The following is an 18,358-nucleotide window of genomic DNA, read 5'->3' on the forward strand; positions in this document are numbered from 1 at the left end:
TTCTCCTCTCTTCTCACTGCATGTCTTCTCTTCTCCTCTCCTCTCCTCTCACTGCATGTCTTCCCTTCTTCTCTTCTCACTGCATGTCTTCTCTTCTTCTCTTCTTACTGCATCTCTTCTCTTCTCTTCTCTTCTCTTCTCTTCTCTTCTCTTCTCTTCTCTTCTCTTCTCTTCTCTTCTCTTCTCTTCTCTTCTCTTCTCTTCTCTTCTCTTCTCTTCTCTTCTCTTCTCTTCTCTTCTCTTCTCTTCTCTTCTCCTCTCCTCTCCTCTCCTCTCACTACACGTCTTCTCTTCTTTTCTGCTCTCTAACTACATGTCTTTTCTTCTTCTCTTCTCACTGCATGTCTTCTCTTCTTCTCTTCTCACTACATGTCTTCTCTTCTCCTTTCCTCTCACTACATGTCTTCTTTTCTCCTCTCCTCTCACTGCATGTTTTCTCTTCTCCTCTCCTCTTACTGCATGTCTTCTTTTCTCCTCTCCTCTCACTACATGTCTTCTCTTCTCCTCTCCTCTCACTGCATGTCTTCTCTTCTTCTCTTCTCACTACATGTCTTCTCTTCTCCTCTCCTCTCACTACATGTCTTCTCTTCTCCTCTCCTCTCACTACATGTCTTCTCTTCTCCTTTCCTCTCACTGCATGTCTTCTCTTCTCCTCTCCTCTCACTGCATGTCTTCTTTTCTCCTCTCCTCTCACTGCATGTCTTCTCTTCTCCTCTCCTCTCACTGCATGTCTTCTCTTCTCCTCTCCTCTCACTGCATGTCTTCTCTTCTCCTCTCCTCTCACTGCATGTCTTCTCTTCTCCTTTCCTCTCACTGCATGTCTTCTCTTCTTCTCTTCTCACTGCATGTCTTCTCTTCTCCTCTCCTCTCACTGCATGTCTTCTCTTCTTCTCCTCTCACTGCATGTCTTCTCTTCTCCTTTCCTCTCACTGCATGTCTTCTCTTCTTCTCTTCTCACTGCATGTCTTCTCTTCTCCTCTCCTCTCACTGCATGTCTTCTCTTCTCCTCTCCTCTCACTGCATGTCTTCTCTTCTCCTCTCCTCTCACTACATGTCTTCTCTTCTCCTCTCCTCTCACTACATGTCTTCTTTTCTCCTCTCCTCTCACTACATGTCTTCTCTTCTCCTCTCCTCTCACTGCATGTCTTCTCTTCTTCTCCTCTCACTGCATGTCTTCTCTTCTCCTCTCCTCTCACTGCATGTCTTCTCTTCTCCTCTCCTCTCACTGCATGTCTTCTCTTCTCCTCTCCTCTCACTGCATGTCTTCTCTTCTCCTCTCCTCTCACTGCATGTCTTCTCTTCTCCTTTCCTCTCACTGCATGTCTTCTCTTCTCCTTTCCTCTCACTACATGTCTTCCCTTCTTCTCTTCTCACTGCATGTCTTCTCTTCTCCTTTCCTCTCACTGCATGTCTTCTCTTCTCCTTTCCTCTCACTACATGTCTTTTCTTCTTCTCTTCTCACTGCATGTCTTCTCTTCTCCTCTCCTCTCACTGCATGTCTTCTCTTCTTCTCTTCTCACTGCATGTCTTCTCTTCTCCTCTCCTCTCACTGCACGTCTTCTCTTCCCCTTTCCTCTCACTACATGTCTTCTCTTCTTCTCTTCTCACTGCATGTCTTCTCTTCTCCTCTCTTCTCACCGGATGTCTTCTCTTCTTCTCTCCTTTCACTGCATGTCTTCTCTTCTCCTCTCTTCTCACTGCATGTCTTCTCTTCTTCTCTCCTTTCACTGCATGTCTTCTCTTCTTCTCCCCTTTCACTACATGTCTTCTCTTCTTCTCTCCTTTCACTGCATGTCTCATCTTCTCCTCTCTTCTCACTGGATGTCTTCTCTTCTTCTCTCCTTTCACTGCATGTCTTCTCTTCTTCTCTCCTCTCGCAGTAAGTGGGGAGTGTGGGTTTTGTAGCCAAGAGAGTTTGTTTTTGAAGTGCAAAATATTGGGTGGGCTTTTTAAAGTTTTGACGGAATAGTTTAGAGGACTGGGTGAAAACTTTTCTGATTGTACTCTAATAGAAGGTGTTAAGTATAGAATGTCAAAAAGTGCTATATTTTGTCTTCTGAATTATGTTATGGGTGTAGCAAAATTAGCGATTTGGAAGACCAGGAAGAACAAATTACTGGGTCTAAGTGCAATAGATCCATGCATGTTGAAGGGGTTAATTGCATATAGATTAAAAATTTAATATGCTTATTATGAATTGGTAGAAGATTTAATGAATTTTAGGAAAAGTGATGCATAAGAGAAATATTGTGTTGTATTTATGACGGACAACTTATTTTTAATTTTTAAATGTATTTTTTTAAATATCTCTTTTCCTCTTCTGCCCTAAACTCCTCAAGTCTCATTATTTTTGTTCATTTCCGTACAGCTTTATTCTCTGTGATTCTCAGATGATAATCTAGTAGCCTCTGAGGGCTCACTGGCCGCTCCTGACAGTGTTTTATGTTTTTTACTGTCCGATGGACAATATTTCACAAAGCTGCATGTGAAATCATGACTCCCTAACAGCTCCATCCAAGCAGCACGTACTTTGTATCCGCGGAAAATATGAGCACGTTTGCCAGGCGCTCTGATGTCTGTGAAATCCCTTTTACTTCAGGAGTGGTGGTCACTGACATGAGCGCTGGAGACGTGAAGCTCAGAGAGAAGGAATGCTGCTGAAAGACAGAGAAAAGAGAGCACACTCGTTTGCTTTCTTTCTTTTGTTCGTTCGTTCGTTTGTCCGCTTTCTTTCTTTCTTTCTTTCTTTCTTTCTTTCTTTCTTTCTTTCTTTCTTTCTTTCTTTCTTTCTTTCTTTCTTTCTTTCTTTCTTTCTTTCTTTCTTTCTTTCTTTCTTTCTTTCTACCATTCAAGAAGGAAGTCTGTTATGTTCACCAAGGCTGCGTTTATTTATTACTTGTCTGTTTCTCTCTGTCTACGTAACCTTTGTCTGTCTATCTGTCTGTCTCTCCATTATTATGTCTCTTTCCATCTGTCTGTCAGCAGTCTCTTGTACTGGTCCTCATGAGGTGACGGAGTCTGGCTGTGTGAGGGTGGGACTGTCAACTACACACACCAGTGTGTGTGTGTGTGTGCGTGTGTTCATTAGAGCACAGAGCTCAACCTAAGCACCAAAAACCCTCTTCAGGGAGTCGTGAGAAAGAAAGCTTGGCCTCACATGCACACACTGCTGCTCTGTTGCCCTTTAATGTCTTAAGAATGTCTTCTAGCATGTTTGTCAGCTCTCTAGCGAGCTATTGTCCTGCTCTCACACAGATTTATAAACGCGATCACTTTCTCTCTCTCTCCTTCTGTCTGTTTCTCTTCCTTTTTCATTCCCCCTCTCTCTCATTCCCTCACTGGATGCCAGGGTGTGGTAAATATGTAATATTTTACCCTCATTTTGGTCATTAACTCCTGGAATGTGTTTTCTTGAACCCTGCTGGGGTTTGTTCAACAAACCAGCATGAACTATTAGCCACACACACACACACACACACACACACACACACACACACACACACACACACACACACACACACACACACACACACACACACACACACACACACACACACACCTCGACCTGCTCTTACAAGAGGATCGGTCACTCTGGAAACTGGTTTTGCAGTGAATAGAAAGTTTAGGGCACATGGGAAGGAATTTAATCTTGTACATTCCACTGGACCTGTGAGTGTGTGAGCGTCTGCGGTCTTTTAAGGTTTCTGGTTGGAGTGGTTTATTGTATATTTTTAGTAGTTAGTGCTTTAAAAACATTTACAGAGTAAGTACCTGATTTGTTATTGGATGATTCCACAATGGAAAAAAGAGACATTATTTCCATCCTCATGCATACAGTCTCAGATCCTCCCTGAATTTACAGATTATTTATTTTAGCACGTGAAATGTGACAATCCTTTAAAGGCTGGACATACACGCTCTTTTTACATCGGCTTTGCTCAAGAAACAAACATGAAATTTGATGTTTACAACTCTGATACAAACCACATCTGTATGTGGTTTGAAATCCGATTAAAATCAAATTTGGAAAGTCTGAACAGTCAAAGTGTTTTTTCATCGTCCAGCTTTTCCTTCTCCCTGTCCACTGCCCACTGCCCACACGGAAAATAAAATACTATGCAAAGCCAATATTGTTTGATGGTTTGTTTTCTTGATTGTTGGCTTTTTTCCCTTTGGATTTTGTACATTAAGACATTTCTATCCAAAGTGAATCAAATCTTTTCAAAGTAGGTGCGTTCCCATCAAGTTGTTTGAGCAGATAACGGTGGTATTGGTAACCTAGTAACCAAGAGTAAATAAAACAAGGCACACAGAAAATGGAGACGGGACTGCAATTAGTTAAACTTGGGCAAGTTATAAATTTACTAGCAGTGCAGCCTGCAATCGCAGAGCTTAAAAACTATTTTGCGAATTTTTTCTCTCTCTGAAATTTGCTGTTTCCATCACTTGTTTCATGAAATGATAAGCTGAATTCATATTACCCATGATCACGCTGCTCATTTTGGAGAACCTGCAGGCTATATCTCAGCCATCTTATTACTTAATGTAAAGCTTTGTTTAGAAGTATTTTAACATATAACTTATATTTTAACTTTTTTGTATGTGTGTGTGTGTGGGGGGGGGGGGGGGGGGGGTATTTTAAAGCGGGGACAGCTCTCAGATGGGGTGGGTTCTGATACCACACCCACCCACCCACCTGATCCCCCGCTATATACGCGTCTGGATGGGAGAGGAAATTATTTGTCAACGCTTTTGTGTTCTCTCACAGATGTGAGAGGTACTTGGCAAACGCTAAACTTCAATCGCAATCCCTTTGCGCTCCCTCACGAAAACCGTGTTTGTGTCTGTGTTCTCGGAGAAACTTGGGTGCGCTCGCTCAAAAGCCTAAAAGGTTTCGCAAGCGGACGCAAACTTTTTGCGAGCGAATGGAATGCAAAACATAAAGTATACTTTACTATTTTTTCCACCACCATGTGCATTTTTAAGGACTCTGTAGAGATAAAAACGTAAAACAAAACAAAAACAAACCTCAACTTTTAAATGGTACTGTACTATATATTTAAAATAACCCTGTGTTTAACTCTTGCTTTAAGTTTAACAATTTTGTGAGATCTATACTTAAAGGCCCACTGAAGTGCTTTGGAACGAGCCGGATTATTCAATGTGTTGACGTGATTTCCCCTGAAACGGCTCCAGCTGTTAGCAGCTCCTCCCCTTTTTTGAAACATCCAATAGTGTTTTGTTAATATACAGTTTGACTAGAGCCTTTCTGTTTGGTAAAGCATGTTTCTTCTAACCGGTTATAATCATAATCTCCTCCATATCGCCTTGAAATGCTGCATTGATTGTGTGCAGAATTCAAATGGGCCCGATAAGTTTGTTGTCTGAGCCGACTCGCTCGTATGAGCGGCGCTGCGTCTGTAGTCTAAATTTAGACCAGAGCCGTTGGTGTGTGAGTGTGTTCGCGCTGCCATGGTGTGTGAAACTAATGTAAAACCAGACTTCATTCACCTCAACTGAAAGCATATTTACACTGAATCATTTCCTATCGCAAATATAGTGTGCTATGTTCTTTTCACCATGTTGAAATTAGTAAATGTGTGAACAAATTACCGATTTCAGCCACAGCTTCAGCAGTGTAGGAGGCGGGCTTTAGATTCTAGAGAACATTTTGATTGGACATAAGATTTGATGAGATGTCTGTGATGACGTCAACAAAATCTGTGATTCGTTTTAACGGATATATCTCCTAAATGCAAATTTTGTCATTGTTTTGGAACACACCAGCTTATTCATAATGTTAAGGCTAGCACAGTCATACTAAAAGCTAAACAAATTCAATTTTGATTTCAGTGGGCCTTTAAATTAAATTATTTTATTGGACAACATTCATATGTTTTATGTAGATGTTTATATAGATGTTCACATGAACTTGTATCAATAGTGACTTTTGCAGGAAAGTTCCTGTTGCAATATTTAACCTGGAGGCTGTCCGATCTCACTTTGGAAATGTCTTCGAGCAGATGTCTGGGCTAGCTGTGATTGTTGCTCTCTTAGGACGTGAATTCTGGCTCTGTTCGTTTGCGAACAGGAAGAGAGGGACACACACAGGCGATGATTTTAGTTGCATATTGAACTCCCATTATAATAGATTTGCCTGCACAGCTCTGTACTCAATAGGGTGGCTATACTAGGGCCATAAATTTTGGTCCTAATTTGGTTATCTCCTAGACCCAGTTAACACCTGGTATTAAGATGCGATCGGATAGCAAGTAGACAAGAGAGACGCGTTCTTGTGTACACCTGGTGTCTCTTTTGCCCACTTTCAACCATTTTTTTTTTTTTTAGATCTTTTGATCTAATAGACAAAATAAGCTCTGACAATTTACATATGAATGTGCCTACAGACGACAGAAAATCATACGGAGAGCATCAGCAATTGTTTCTGCTCTGACAGCCACAAGACCACGCTGAACGCTCTACGCATGTGTTAGAAATCAGGAGAACATTGTGGTGTGTTTTTCGTTTTCAAAACCAAACTTGGGTCTTCAGCCGACAAAGTTTAAATCCCGTCTGGCTGACGCACATCCCATAATGTTTACGCTTCAAGTCAGAAGGCGGAGAGTCTTTGTGGCTGTTAGAACGCATGCGGCCACATTAGCGGTTACACTACGAATCCACTACCTCTGGAAGTGGTCGAAAGTGAACAAGCTGAAAACTTTTTAGACCATGGTCACACCTGTATTTAGTGTCGTTCATCTTAAAACCAGGTTTAAACTGGGCCCAAGTCTAGTAACAAGCATCATTTCTATTAACTTTGTTGGCCGAGACTATTATGTAAAGTCTAAATGTTCCCTAGGAATCAAATTCAGGTTCCAGGTTCAGAAAGTTAAGCTAGTATATGTTGATTGCCATATATTTCAATTTATGAAAACAAAGTTGAAACATATTTAATCAATCTCAGTCTAACGTGTCAACCTTGGCACTTGTAGTTCCAATAATGTGTAGCTTTGTCATTCACTGAATTATAAGTAAAGAGAGGCCAAGATAACTGGGCCTTGAGCCAGTTAATAAGCTGTTACCATGGTCACTGCAGTCTTTCATTCTTTAATTAATTCTTTATAGTGTGTCTAATTAGAGAGCTTTAGCGGGAACTGAGTCCAGAGCACTCTCTATTTAATGCATTTTAGAGACTCTCGGTATTGGTTGAGATCTCCACAGGTTTGCTGACTCAGTCACGACACTGCCAGCCAGTCCATTAACTCACGCATATGTAATTAAATTATTCATTTGACTACTTTGCATGATTGCAAGGTTAATTGGTCTGTAAGGACTTTGATCAAAAATACTAATTTCTGAGACTTGTTTATAGAGCAGTGGTTGACTTTTATTGGACCTAATGGAGTATAGAAAGTGCAAATGAGGAAATATCTTTGTTTATATGTGTCCTGAAAAAATCCATTTATTTGGTTTACTCTGTGTCAGAGTACCGTTTAAAAGGTCATAATCTAAACCTTTTTAAAGCTTTTTAAGTCTACTTCTATTCCGGCTGTTAGTTGTATTGCCCCAAAGACAGAGTTGATTTTAGTTTTGAATGACTGCCCTTTTTTCCGGTCTTTAAAACTTATGTATGGAAAAGACCTCATTGTGATTGGCAAGCACATCCTTGTTCATATGTTGTTTGATAGGTAATATTAGCCTGACGTGGTCATACTCAATTCTAGTCAGAATATGAGAGACTGTTCCATTGGGCTGTGATTATGGGGCGTGTTTCAACCGAACCAGGAAAGACCTCAATTGGATAGACTTACAACCAATCAGAGCAACGAAGCGCCGCATTGTCGAATGTCAACAGAACTCAACTGCACTATGTCGCCAAATCCGCGTTTTTTTCTGCGGGTTGTTTTCTATGTCCGCGGGTTGAAGCGACTATTATGTGATATATAGACCCATGAGTGCGAATTTTAGCAGGCAACCTTGCCAAAATAACACACATTTTACCCCCCAAACACCACTTGTCTGGGGACTTTAAAGATGATCTAAAACAGTGCTGTGTGTCTTGTTTGAACAGCCACTCATTCTTCTCTTTTTGGTTAACAAAAGTTATTCTGTCACTCAGCTTGGAAACAGTGTGTTGTATAGTTCTGTGTTGCACACTTCTTGATTGTGTGAAATCGTAATCAGCTCCCCTGAGCTGGAAAACAGTGTGTTAGAGCATCTCTGTATATAGTGCATCCAACTCTATTATTTCCATAGAGCACAGAAAATCCTGTTTTCCATGATATGTTTCCATCATAGGCTTCATTACGCTAGGGGTGAGAGGGTGTGTGTGTGTGTACCGGGCTGAGCGAGTGTGTGTTTGTCTATTGATAGTGCGGCAGGGCATGTTCTCAATGCAGGAGTACTATGTACCTACCAATAAAATAGATTAGCAGACAGGAATAGATTTGACATCAGGATGCTGAAAAGCATTTGCCATTATGACCGGGAGTTTCAGAAAGAGCATTATGAGAAGGATTTGACCTGTTGCACACTCAGGATCTAGATTTGTGGTTCTCATTTGGAGGGTCACAGGGCTTTAATGGCACAGACTAACATGGGTTTTTAAATGCAAATGACCAATATTCATATTATCATAATTGGTGAGCATAAAATAAACAAACTTACAGTTTATTTTGTTGTTGATTTTAAAATGTGTTCTTTCCTAAAGCCTATGTCATCTTAATGCTTTTGCATATTGTTGGGCCTGTGCACTTCATGTAAAATTAATATTATTACATTTCTGACTTTATGGACATTTTATCCACATTTTGTATGACTGATAGTTAAAGTAGTATTTTCACAACGTAAAATCTGATTCCTGAAGGAAATCCAGCTGAGATCCACGCATCTTTCATGTATTTGATTGTAAACTATATGCAATAATAGTGTGTTATTAGTATTACTGAAATATTAATATAGTATTTATTAATATTTTGACTTAATGGTTATTTCTATGTTTGGTTTTAATATATATATTTTAAAGTTTTAGTAATTTTTTATATGCTTATGTTATTAGTAAAATATTTCTAATAAAATGTGTATATTTAATGTCTTTAATATTTAATATTTCTATGTAGTTTTAGTAATTTTAGCATTTCAACTTAAACATATTTTATTTCAGCTAGTTGAAATGGCAACATGTCTAATTTTCATTCAAGTTTGAGATTTTTTAATCTAATATTTATAATGTATTTTATTTCAGCTTTATTCAAGTTAATAAAAAACGATTTGTATTCGTTGAATTAAAGGTATACTATGTAACTCGCTGCCCACTAGCACCCTCTGTGTGTATTTTTCGGAAGAGCATTGTTTTGGTTGTGCTTTGACTGCGTGACTGCGGATGAATATGGTTATTTCTCATATCTCGGTGTTTCCCACACATAGACTAATTTATGGCGATCTGCCAACAACGGCCACCACTGGTATACATGGGAAATGCAGCTACATGGCACTCATGCGTATTAGAAAAAGTTACTTAATTGTTTTTTGGTCTTTGCAACTTGATTAAACTGGATAAAACCTAAAAACAATCTGATCTAAAAATATTAATGAAGTCAGCGCTTCCATATGAGGTCATTAATAAGAAACAGAAAAGGTTTTAGAGCGTGCATGTTGTTGCATCTCCAGAGTTCCAGCTGAGGTCACGCATCATCTTCTGTGCTGGCGTCAATATGCATATGACTGTTTTCGAAAGGCATCCATGTGCTTTGTCAGGACAAAGTTAGAAATCCCAGCAGTAAGGGTTGAGGCATATCTGTGGAGCCGTTGTCATTTCTGTCCATTAATATCATCTATATATTTATCTGTCTGTCTAGCTCCTGGCCAACCTGCTATATTTATCTATAGCTGCATATCTCTAGCTGACTCGTAAGCCCTGGGCAGGGGGTGAAAGGTCACGGTGAGCGTGTGCAGCCTGCCCACTCCTGATAGTGCTGACTCAAAAGTTAAAGGGTCATGTGAGTTTGACCTTTACATTGACATTTATTTCCCCAGTGGGCACTTCTGTGCAAAGTGACTTTCAAGGAATTGTAAATAGTGTGTATGTTGTGACATTTAGTCCTCAGCAGGAAGTGAAAGATTAAAATCAAATGCTTTACCTTACTATGCTCAAAATCTTATACTGAACAAGAAGGACAATCTAAAGTGAAATGTCAGTGGAAAGAATAAAATTGCAGTGAAAGGAGATTTGACTGGATGTAGGCCTTACGTCTGAGACCACTCTTAAAATTGCCTCTGATTTTATTTTATTTTATTTTATATCATTTGAATGAAAAGTTGAGTGAAAAATATAAAACTTTGTTTATTTCCAGATTGTAATGACAAATCCCAGACTTTTGGACTCCACTGTATGTACAGTTTGTGTGTGTAGGTTAAAAATATATTTGCTTGTGCTATAGTAAACCAGTTTCACCCGTCCTGTGGAGCATCTCTGGCCCGAACCCAGTGCTTGAGGTGTCCAGGGCTTGATTTAGAAATGCTAAACTCTCTCTGTTCGCAGATGTGCCTGGGCCATACCAAGCTTATACACTATCTTCACTTTTGAGCACTACCAGCTGTCAATTAGAGAGTTAAGAAGAGGAGCAACAATTCAAAGCAATATCAAAAATTAAAAAGCTTTAGTTAATTGAGCTCAATATACAGAATTTAATTTCCATCATCAAAACTGCAATTGTACAGACAGTAACATGGGATTACCATGTTTTTTTTGGACATGTACTTGCGAAACCTATCAGAATTTTTAGTTGTTACTACATACACAACTGTTCAATAGTTTGGGGTCAGTAAGATTGATATTTTACATTTTTAAATAAGTCTATCAAGCTTCTACATGTACACTGGACTCAGACAAGACGATGTACCTTTAATTTTCCCAAACTGATTGCTCTCTAAAACCCCAACAGTCATCATGTTTTCATGCCACTTCAACTGATTTTGATATGACATAAAGCAGTTGTAACTAATGTCTGTTTTGTTTACTTTTTCATTACCCTTCCCAGTAACGGCATCATTATCTTCAATCAGGCTGATTCCTCAACGTGCACGAAAGCGTGGCTGGATTTATTGCACGAACCACTCATATACAATCATAATCGTTCATGTCAATGGGGACGTTGCCTCCTCTCACGTGACTTTCGTTCTCAATTACCCCAACTAAACTCAGGGGACAGAGGAGGCACAAGAGAACTATACCTGCAGTTGTTGATGTTGTGCAGTGTGACCTTATAAAAAAAAAATGAAAATGTGATGTTTATCTGCTTACCTCCAGTGCATCCAAAATGTTTTTTTTTTTTTTTTTACCTCATATCCAGACGAATCTCATCTAGTGTTCCCATCCATCATTACTTCCTTCTGGTAAGGTCAAACTGATGCGATCATAGACAAATGTATCATATGTAGATGCCTCATTCGGCTGATCCGTGCAGGCAGGCACTAATGAGGAATCATATATATATACACGGATCAGCCGAATGAGGCATCTAATTTAATCTAATATAGATCGCACCAGTTTGACCTTACCAGACGGAAGTAATAGAGGATGGGAACACTAGATGAGATTCGTCTGGATATGAGGTAAAAAAATAAAATAAACAAAACATAAATGCTGTTGGGTTTCTCACAGAAACCGATTGGTTCGTGTCTTAAGACATCAATGTGTCGTCTTTTCAACTATCCCTTTAACACTTTTTATTGTCACATTTTGTAATATTTGTATTTTTGCAATTTCGATAATTTTTTCATCCAGTTTTTTTTAGGCTCCCACACGTTATTGTCATTTGTTCCGAATTGGATGCATCACATTTCGCTCTATATGTAATGCACATAAGTTTTATACTGATAAATAATGATGTGATGTTTTTTCTTTTTCCTTTTAGGAGATCCAAGAGGTCATGCCAGGTGTGGGGCACAGGGAATCCTCGGATGACACGGGCAGTGGGGAGAGCAGTGGCGAATGTGATGATGAGGACGGTTGTGAAGGTTCCGGAGAGTCTGTGGCAACTCCCCGTGAGTTAACAACAAAAGCTTACCTACATCAGGGCTACCATGGCTGGTTTGTGCTGTTCACTGCTGGTCTTTCTGGCAAGGTTATCTTTCTCATGAAGCTGTTTGTCTGCGAGACGCTGGTTTAGATAGTTAATCAGCCTGGTTGGGAGAATAACATATAGGCCTACTGTTCATTAGCTATCCTGGTTTTAGAATGAATGCTGGCACCATGAAGGGTTGGTTGTACCTCTAATGAGACTGTTCGAGGAAACAACTTATGTTTTGGTCTGTCTGGTTAGCATGACCTTGTTAGCCACTCCTGCTGGTAGATGGTCTAACTACACAAAAGTGAGGGGTCTGGAAGAATTTCTTTTTTTTAATTAAAGTAATGTTTTTTTTTTTTTATTATTATCCAGCAAGGACACATTCAAGTGATAAAAAGTGACTGCAAAGTCATTTAAAATGTTACAAAAATATATATTTCAAATAAATGCTGTTTTATTTTATTTTATGGAAGCTTGTTTCCACCGAAGAATAAAAAAATTAAAAAGTTAATTGCAACTTTTTATTTCACAATTCCAACTTTTTTTCTTGCAATTCTGACTTTATATCACACAATTCTGACTTTATATCACACAATTCTGACTCTATATCACTCAATTCTGACTTTATATCTCACCATTCTGACTTTATATCTCACAATTCTGACTTTATATCTCATAATTCTGACTTTATATCTCATAATTCTGACTTTATATCTCACAATTCTGACTTTATATCACACAATTCTGACTTAATATCACACAATTCTGACTTTATATCTCACAATTCTGACTTTATATCACTCAATTCTGTCTTTATATCTCACAATTCTGACTTTATATCACACAATTCTGACTTTATATCACTCAATTCTGACTTTATATCACTCAATTCTGACTTTATATCACTCAATTCTGACTTTATATCTCACAATTCTGACTTTATATCACTCAATTCTGACTTTATATCACTCAATTCTGACTTTATATCACTCAATTCTGACTTTATATCTCACAATTCTGACTTTATATCACTCAATTCTGACTTTATATCACTCAATTCTGACTTTATATCACTCAATTCTGACTTTATATCACTCAATTCTGACTTATAACTCAAAATTGTGAGTTTGTCTATCTAGCAATTGAGTGTTATAGAATTGTGAGAAACAGTCATAATTACAAGATGTAAACTTGCAATTGCGACTTTATATTACACAAGTCTGACTTTATAATTTGCAATCGAGAAATATAAAGTCGCAATTATCTTTCAAATTCTTTTATTCTGTGGTGGAAACAAGCTTTCATCGTTTTTTGATTAATTTGTTTCTTGTTCTTGATTAATTTGTTTCTTCTAGGTATCCTGAAAAAACATATAACAGTTTCCACAAAAATATTAAGCTACACGACTTTTCACCATTGATAATAAAAAGAAATGTTTCTTAAGCAAAAAATCAGCATATTAGAATGATATATGAAGGATCATGTGACACTAAGGACTGGAGTAATGATGCTGAAAATTCAGCTTTGTCCACAGGAATAAATCAAAGTTTATAAAATATATTAAAATGAAAAACAATTGTTTTACTGTATTTGATTAAAATAAATTAAGCCTTGGTGAGCAGAAGAGAGAAACTTTTCACCAGTATTGTACATCAGGAACAATGCGATCTGGAATCCTGCAGCCGAGCAACTGCTATTGAGATGAATAAGAATGCTAAAATATATTTTTATCCAGTTGTTATAGACCGCCTTGTTAACTATTTATATCCATGATGTGTTAAGATTAGTAATGTTAGTGTTAGTTGCATGGAAAAGAATTTAGGTCCAAAACAAATGCTACACGCCTTCTAGACCTCACAAACAGTGTCACATTATGTCATCCATATACCCAGGTGTTGAAATGACCACAGAGACCACCCAGGGGTACAGAGAGATTGTATGACCTTCTCTGACTGTCTCAAATGCAGGTGCTGAGGCGGTACCTACCATTCAATCATCGGTAAAATGGCCACTAAATGGCCTCTCTTTTCTGCTCAGAGCCATAACACATGACCCACGGCTCCATGCCCCTGTCTTTTCCCCGGTGTTCACCGTAGACTTCGTCTCTGTAGCATTTCTCAACCACTTTGAAACCCAATCTTCACTCGTCACTAAAATCACCCCGCTGGGCCCTCCAGCAGCCATCTTGCTCTCCTGCACCTATTTCCCCTAATCTGCGGTTAGCGCTTCAGGGTGCCACACATCAAAAACCAGGGTACAGGAAGAGGAGAGAACATCCCTTTATCACTGGCTGAAAAACATTCCAGGGTAGAAAGAGACAAGGTCAATGAGAGCAAAAGTGTTTGGGAGGGGAGACGAGATATGAAGAATGAAGCTCATCCATCATTCTGCATTTCTCCAAAGGCCACAGGTCTGACTTTAAAATGTCTGACGCCTGTAGCATTGATCACATCTCTCAGACAGTAAGACCAGCTGTTATGGACTTAAAAGATTTGCAACTCAAACACATACTGGCCACATTGACACAGCAGCAAAATACGTTCACACACAAAGTTATTTACATGAGTGACCTCCGGATTCTTTAACCAAACTCACACCTTTACATTTTCAGGACTCACAAACACATTCTCAGCTGTATGAACGTAGCCGGACTGGTCAACTAGCTGTCTATCAGATGTTGTACAGTGTGAGAGAGCCGCTCTGCGCTGCACATACATGTGTCTTCTGTGTGTTGCGGTGTGGTTTCGATAACTTTCAGCGACTGAGATATAAGCTGTATGTCATCTGAAGTTTTTAAACTCAGTTACTATTCTCCACCAGGGCTGTTCCCATCAGATTTACGTGTGACTCAAATGCTCCGTTCTCCACCCAGATATAAAAGCTGATGTGGGTTAATGAAGATTTGATGGATGAACTCGCAGCTCGGTTGGGCTTTTGTCGTATCAAAAGTAATAATAATTTTCAGTTTTATAGACAGGGTTAGGGGCTTTAATATTACTTTGGTTTCTGTCGCTATGGTTACTGGTAAAAAAATACAGGCTTGAATCCCGTTGCAAGTTACAGAAAGTATTCAAGATGCTACTGTAAGTTGCTGTTTGAATGAGAAATTTCGAGATTTCAACAAAATTTCGATTGATTTGTAAAGCTGCCACAATCATTGAGGGCTATAGCTATTTGTTAAGCTATTCATAAACTGATTAAAGGAACACTCCACTTTTTTTGAAAATAGGCTTATTTTCCAAATCCCTTAGAGTTAAACAGTTGTGTTTTACCATTTTTGAATCCTTTCAGCCTATCTCTGTATCTGGTGGTAGCACTTTTAGCATAGCTTAGCATACATCATTGAATCTGATTAGACCATTAGCATTGCACTCAAAAAAAATTCTAAAGACTTTCAATAGTTTTCCTATTTAAAACTTGACTCTTTTGTAGTTATATCGTGTACTAAGACTAACAGAAAATGAAAATTTGCACTGTAATATTATCGCACCCATGGGACAGTCACAAAGTTCCATGATTATTACCCAGGAACAAGAGAATAGTCCCTATCCATATCGGTCTAAAAAATCAAAAAATTAAGACTGTGTGGTCTTAGTACACAATGTAACTACAGAAGAGTCAAGTTTTAAATAGGAAAAATATTTAAATATTAAATATATATAAGTCTTGGGTAATTTTTGAGCACGATGCTAATGGTCTAATCAGATTCAATGATGTATGCTAAGCTATGCTAAAAATGGATGCTGCCAGATACAGAGATCGGCTGAATGGATTCAAAAAGGGTAAAACTCAACTGTTTACATCTAAGGGACTTGGAAAATGAGCCTATTTTCAAAAAAAGTGGAATGTTCCTTTAATACATTAAGGGCCAGATTTACTAACAGCTTCTATAGCGCAAAACTTTTTTGGTGTTTAAAAACTACTATCTTACTAAAGACACACAGTGAAACACTAGCGCTGAAAAGGCATGGACAGTGTTATTTTTGCGGCTGACCTTATTGCGTATGCATTTGCAGGAGTTTCCCTTTTAGAGACAGATTTATGGGAGGAAGGATTATTTAACACCCCGAGAAAGCATGTCTCAAACCAGACGCTAATTTGCGCTGCTCTTGGTATTGTGCATTGGTCATTATGGTCTGTGTTCTTTGATTTGCGTGCCATCAGTAGATCACACGCAGAACTTTCCACTCCAGCGTTTTTTTAAAATGCGCTCTTACAGTAATTTTTCCCGGTTTAGTAAATCTGGCCCTAAATATTAGTGTGATATCTTTGCTGACAATATAAATGTTTCATTGTTTCACTTTATTTTGATGGTCCCTTTAACACATTTGCTCGACTATAAGTAACATTGCACCTACATGTCTACTAGCTCTCATTAGAGTGTTAGTCAAGTATTAATATACTATTAGGGTTAATATAAGTTGATTTGTAGTTGCAAAGTTACTTATAGTCAGTAGAACGTCTGTTGGAAGACCATCACAAAGAGTTAGAAGATATTAAGCAGACAGTCTAGTACTCAAATGAACGTTATTTGACATGTAGTTGCAAAGTTACTTATAGTCAACAGAATGTTCAAAAAGGACCATGACAATAGTGTTACCAGTTTCACTTATTAAGACAGTAATCCAATTTCACTCCCCTTTTTGTGTTTTGACTATGGCAACTGTTTTTTATTACGCTTACGTGCATATATGTGTGAATGCTCAATGAAGACCATCAAAGGTTTCTATTTACAACATTTTTTGCAACATTAAGCATTGAAGCCAATCATAGTTCAGAGCATGTGAGGGAAATGACCAGTCTGGTTTTGTTCAACATACTCACTTATGTGTTCTACACAATTATGAATTTATGTTGTTTTTTTACACTCTTTAAACAAAGTTTCCAAAAGGGGGGTCTTCGCAGCAATGCCAGAAGTAACATTTTTGGCTCCTCAAAGAAGTTCAATTATTTTCATACACTGTAAAGAAAATTCAGGTCTCCTTTTGGCAGTATTCTAGTGACTGATCACATCTACATTTTTTAGTTGGCCAAATTGAATTTCTCTTCATTAAATTGCATCAATTCACAGAAACCCAGTTAGGCCAACTGAAAAGTTCAGATGTGATCAGTCACTATAAAATTTTCAATTGGAGACCTGAATTTTATTTTTATAGTGTAGTGTGAAGAACCCTTTTCCACTATAAAGAGCTGTTTGCACAATGGAAATGTTCTTCATGGTTTTAAAGGTTATTCATGGAACCATAGATGCCAGCAAAGAACTTGGGATTAAGATCACAGACAACTTCCACAATTATTGCAAATGAACAGTCGCCAGGTAATACTAATCCCATGCGAACAGGGCTTAAGACTGTGCTTTAAAGGTGCAGTATGTAACTTTTCTGTCCGCTAGAGGTCGCCTGTTCAAAACAAAGGCGTAGTTTAATGATCACACCAAGTTTGAGCGCAGAATCTTGGGTCATGTGGTTTTCACCTCACAGCCAGTGGAAAGGAATTGGGATAGGACTCGGGCAGAAATTATGTTTCTGGATGCGATTATTAACGTTACTGTAGTTTGAAGCAGAGCAGGACGGGTGTTGAGGAGCTGAGTAAGGCCGCTGGAGCGATTGTTGTTAAGATGAACGCAACACATGCCTCGTGAGCAGCGGGACTTTTATTATGCCACAGTCGTCCGGCGCAATTTCTGCTTTTCTGGTCATGATTATGAGGTAACGCAGCTCTGTTTATCATTCTAGATACATCTAAGTATCTACACGCTAACACGCCTTTGTGTTTAAAATGATGTTATGGCGTTAGTTTGTGCATTCGCTCGGGGGCTGCTGTGACACTTTGTTGCACACTGCTAAGAGTAAAGCATTTCTGCAAAATAAACAAACTGAGGGAATGCAGATATGACGCCATCGACAGGCGACTCACTCACACGTCCCGGTTGCTTGGTTAAAATAGCAATTTTCTCACAATTTACAAATAGTTGGAAACATTTGGGATATTGGAAGTAATCAAACTGAACAAAAAACACTTGACTAGTGTTTTTTTGTGTGGATATTTTACTGAAAAAAATGTTACATAGTGCACCTTTAAGTCTTGGAGTGTAAGTGCACACTAAATTTACCTTCCATTTTTTTCTATGTAATGTGTAAAATGTTTCTTTTCTGACAAAGAGTGAATTGGCAAGTAGATAACACTGCAATCTACCACAACAGAGCAACTGCAGCAGAAAACAACTGCTCGGGGGCATAAAAAGTGAGAGAGAAGAGGGGTCAATGCGATTAGACCTCCAGTCTTGGAAA

The 18,358-nt window shown here is 38.6% G+C and overlaps 1 protein-coding gene and 1 pseudogene across 2 annotated transcripts in view; one reads left to right on the plus strand and one right to left on the minus strand.

Annotated features, from left to right (window-relative positions):
• Positions 1 to 18,358, plus strand: part of gpc5c (glypican 5c) — a 185,368-nt gene that overhangs the window by 127,009 nt on the left and 40,001 nt on the right. For both annotated transcript variants that reach the window (XM_067452659.1, XM_067452660.1), the window contains one exon: positions 11,916 to 12,045. In XM_067452659.1, coding sequence (XP_067308760.1) covers positions 11,916 to 12,045 — 130 coding nt within the window. The remainder of the gene's footprint in view (positions 1 to 11,915; positions 12,046 to 18,358) is intronic.
• On the minus strand, positions 105 to 1,800 carry LOC137089372 (trichohyalin-like; annotated as a pseudogene).

The sequence above is a fragment of the Pseudorasbora parva genome, chromosome 9, assembly GCF_024679245.1.
Source record: "Pseudorasbora parva isolate DD20220531a chromosome 9, ASM2467924v1, whole genome shotgun sequence".
NCBI lineage: Eukaryota > Metazoa > Chordata > Actinopteri > Cypriniformes > Gobionidae > Pseudorasbora > Pseudorasbora parva.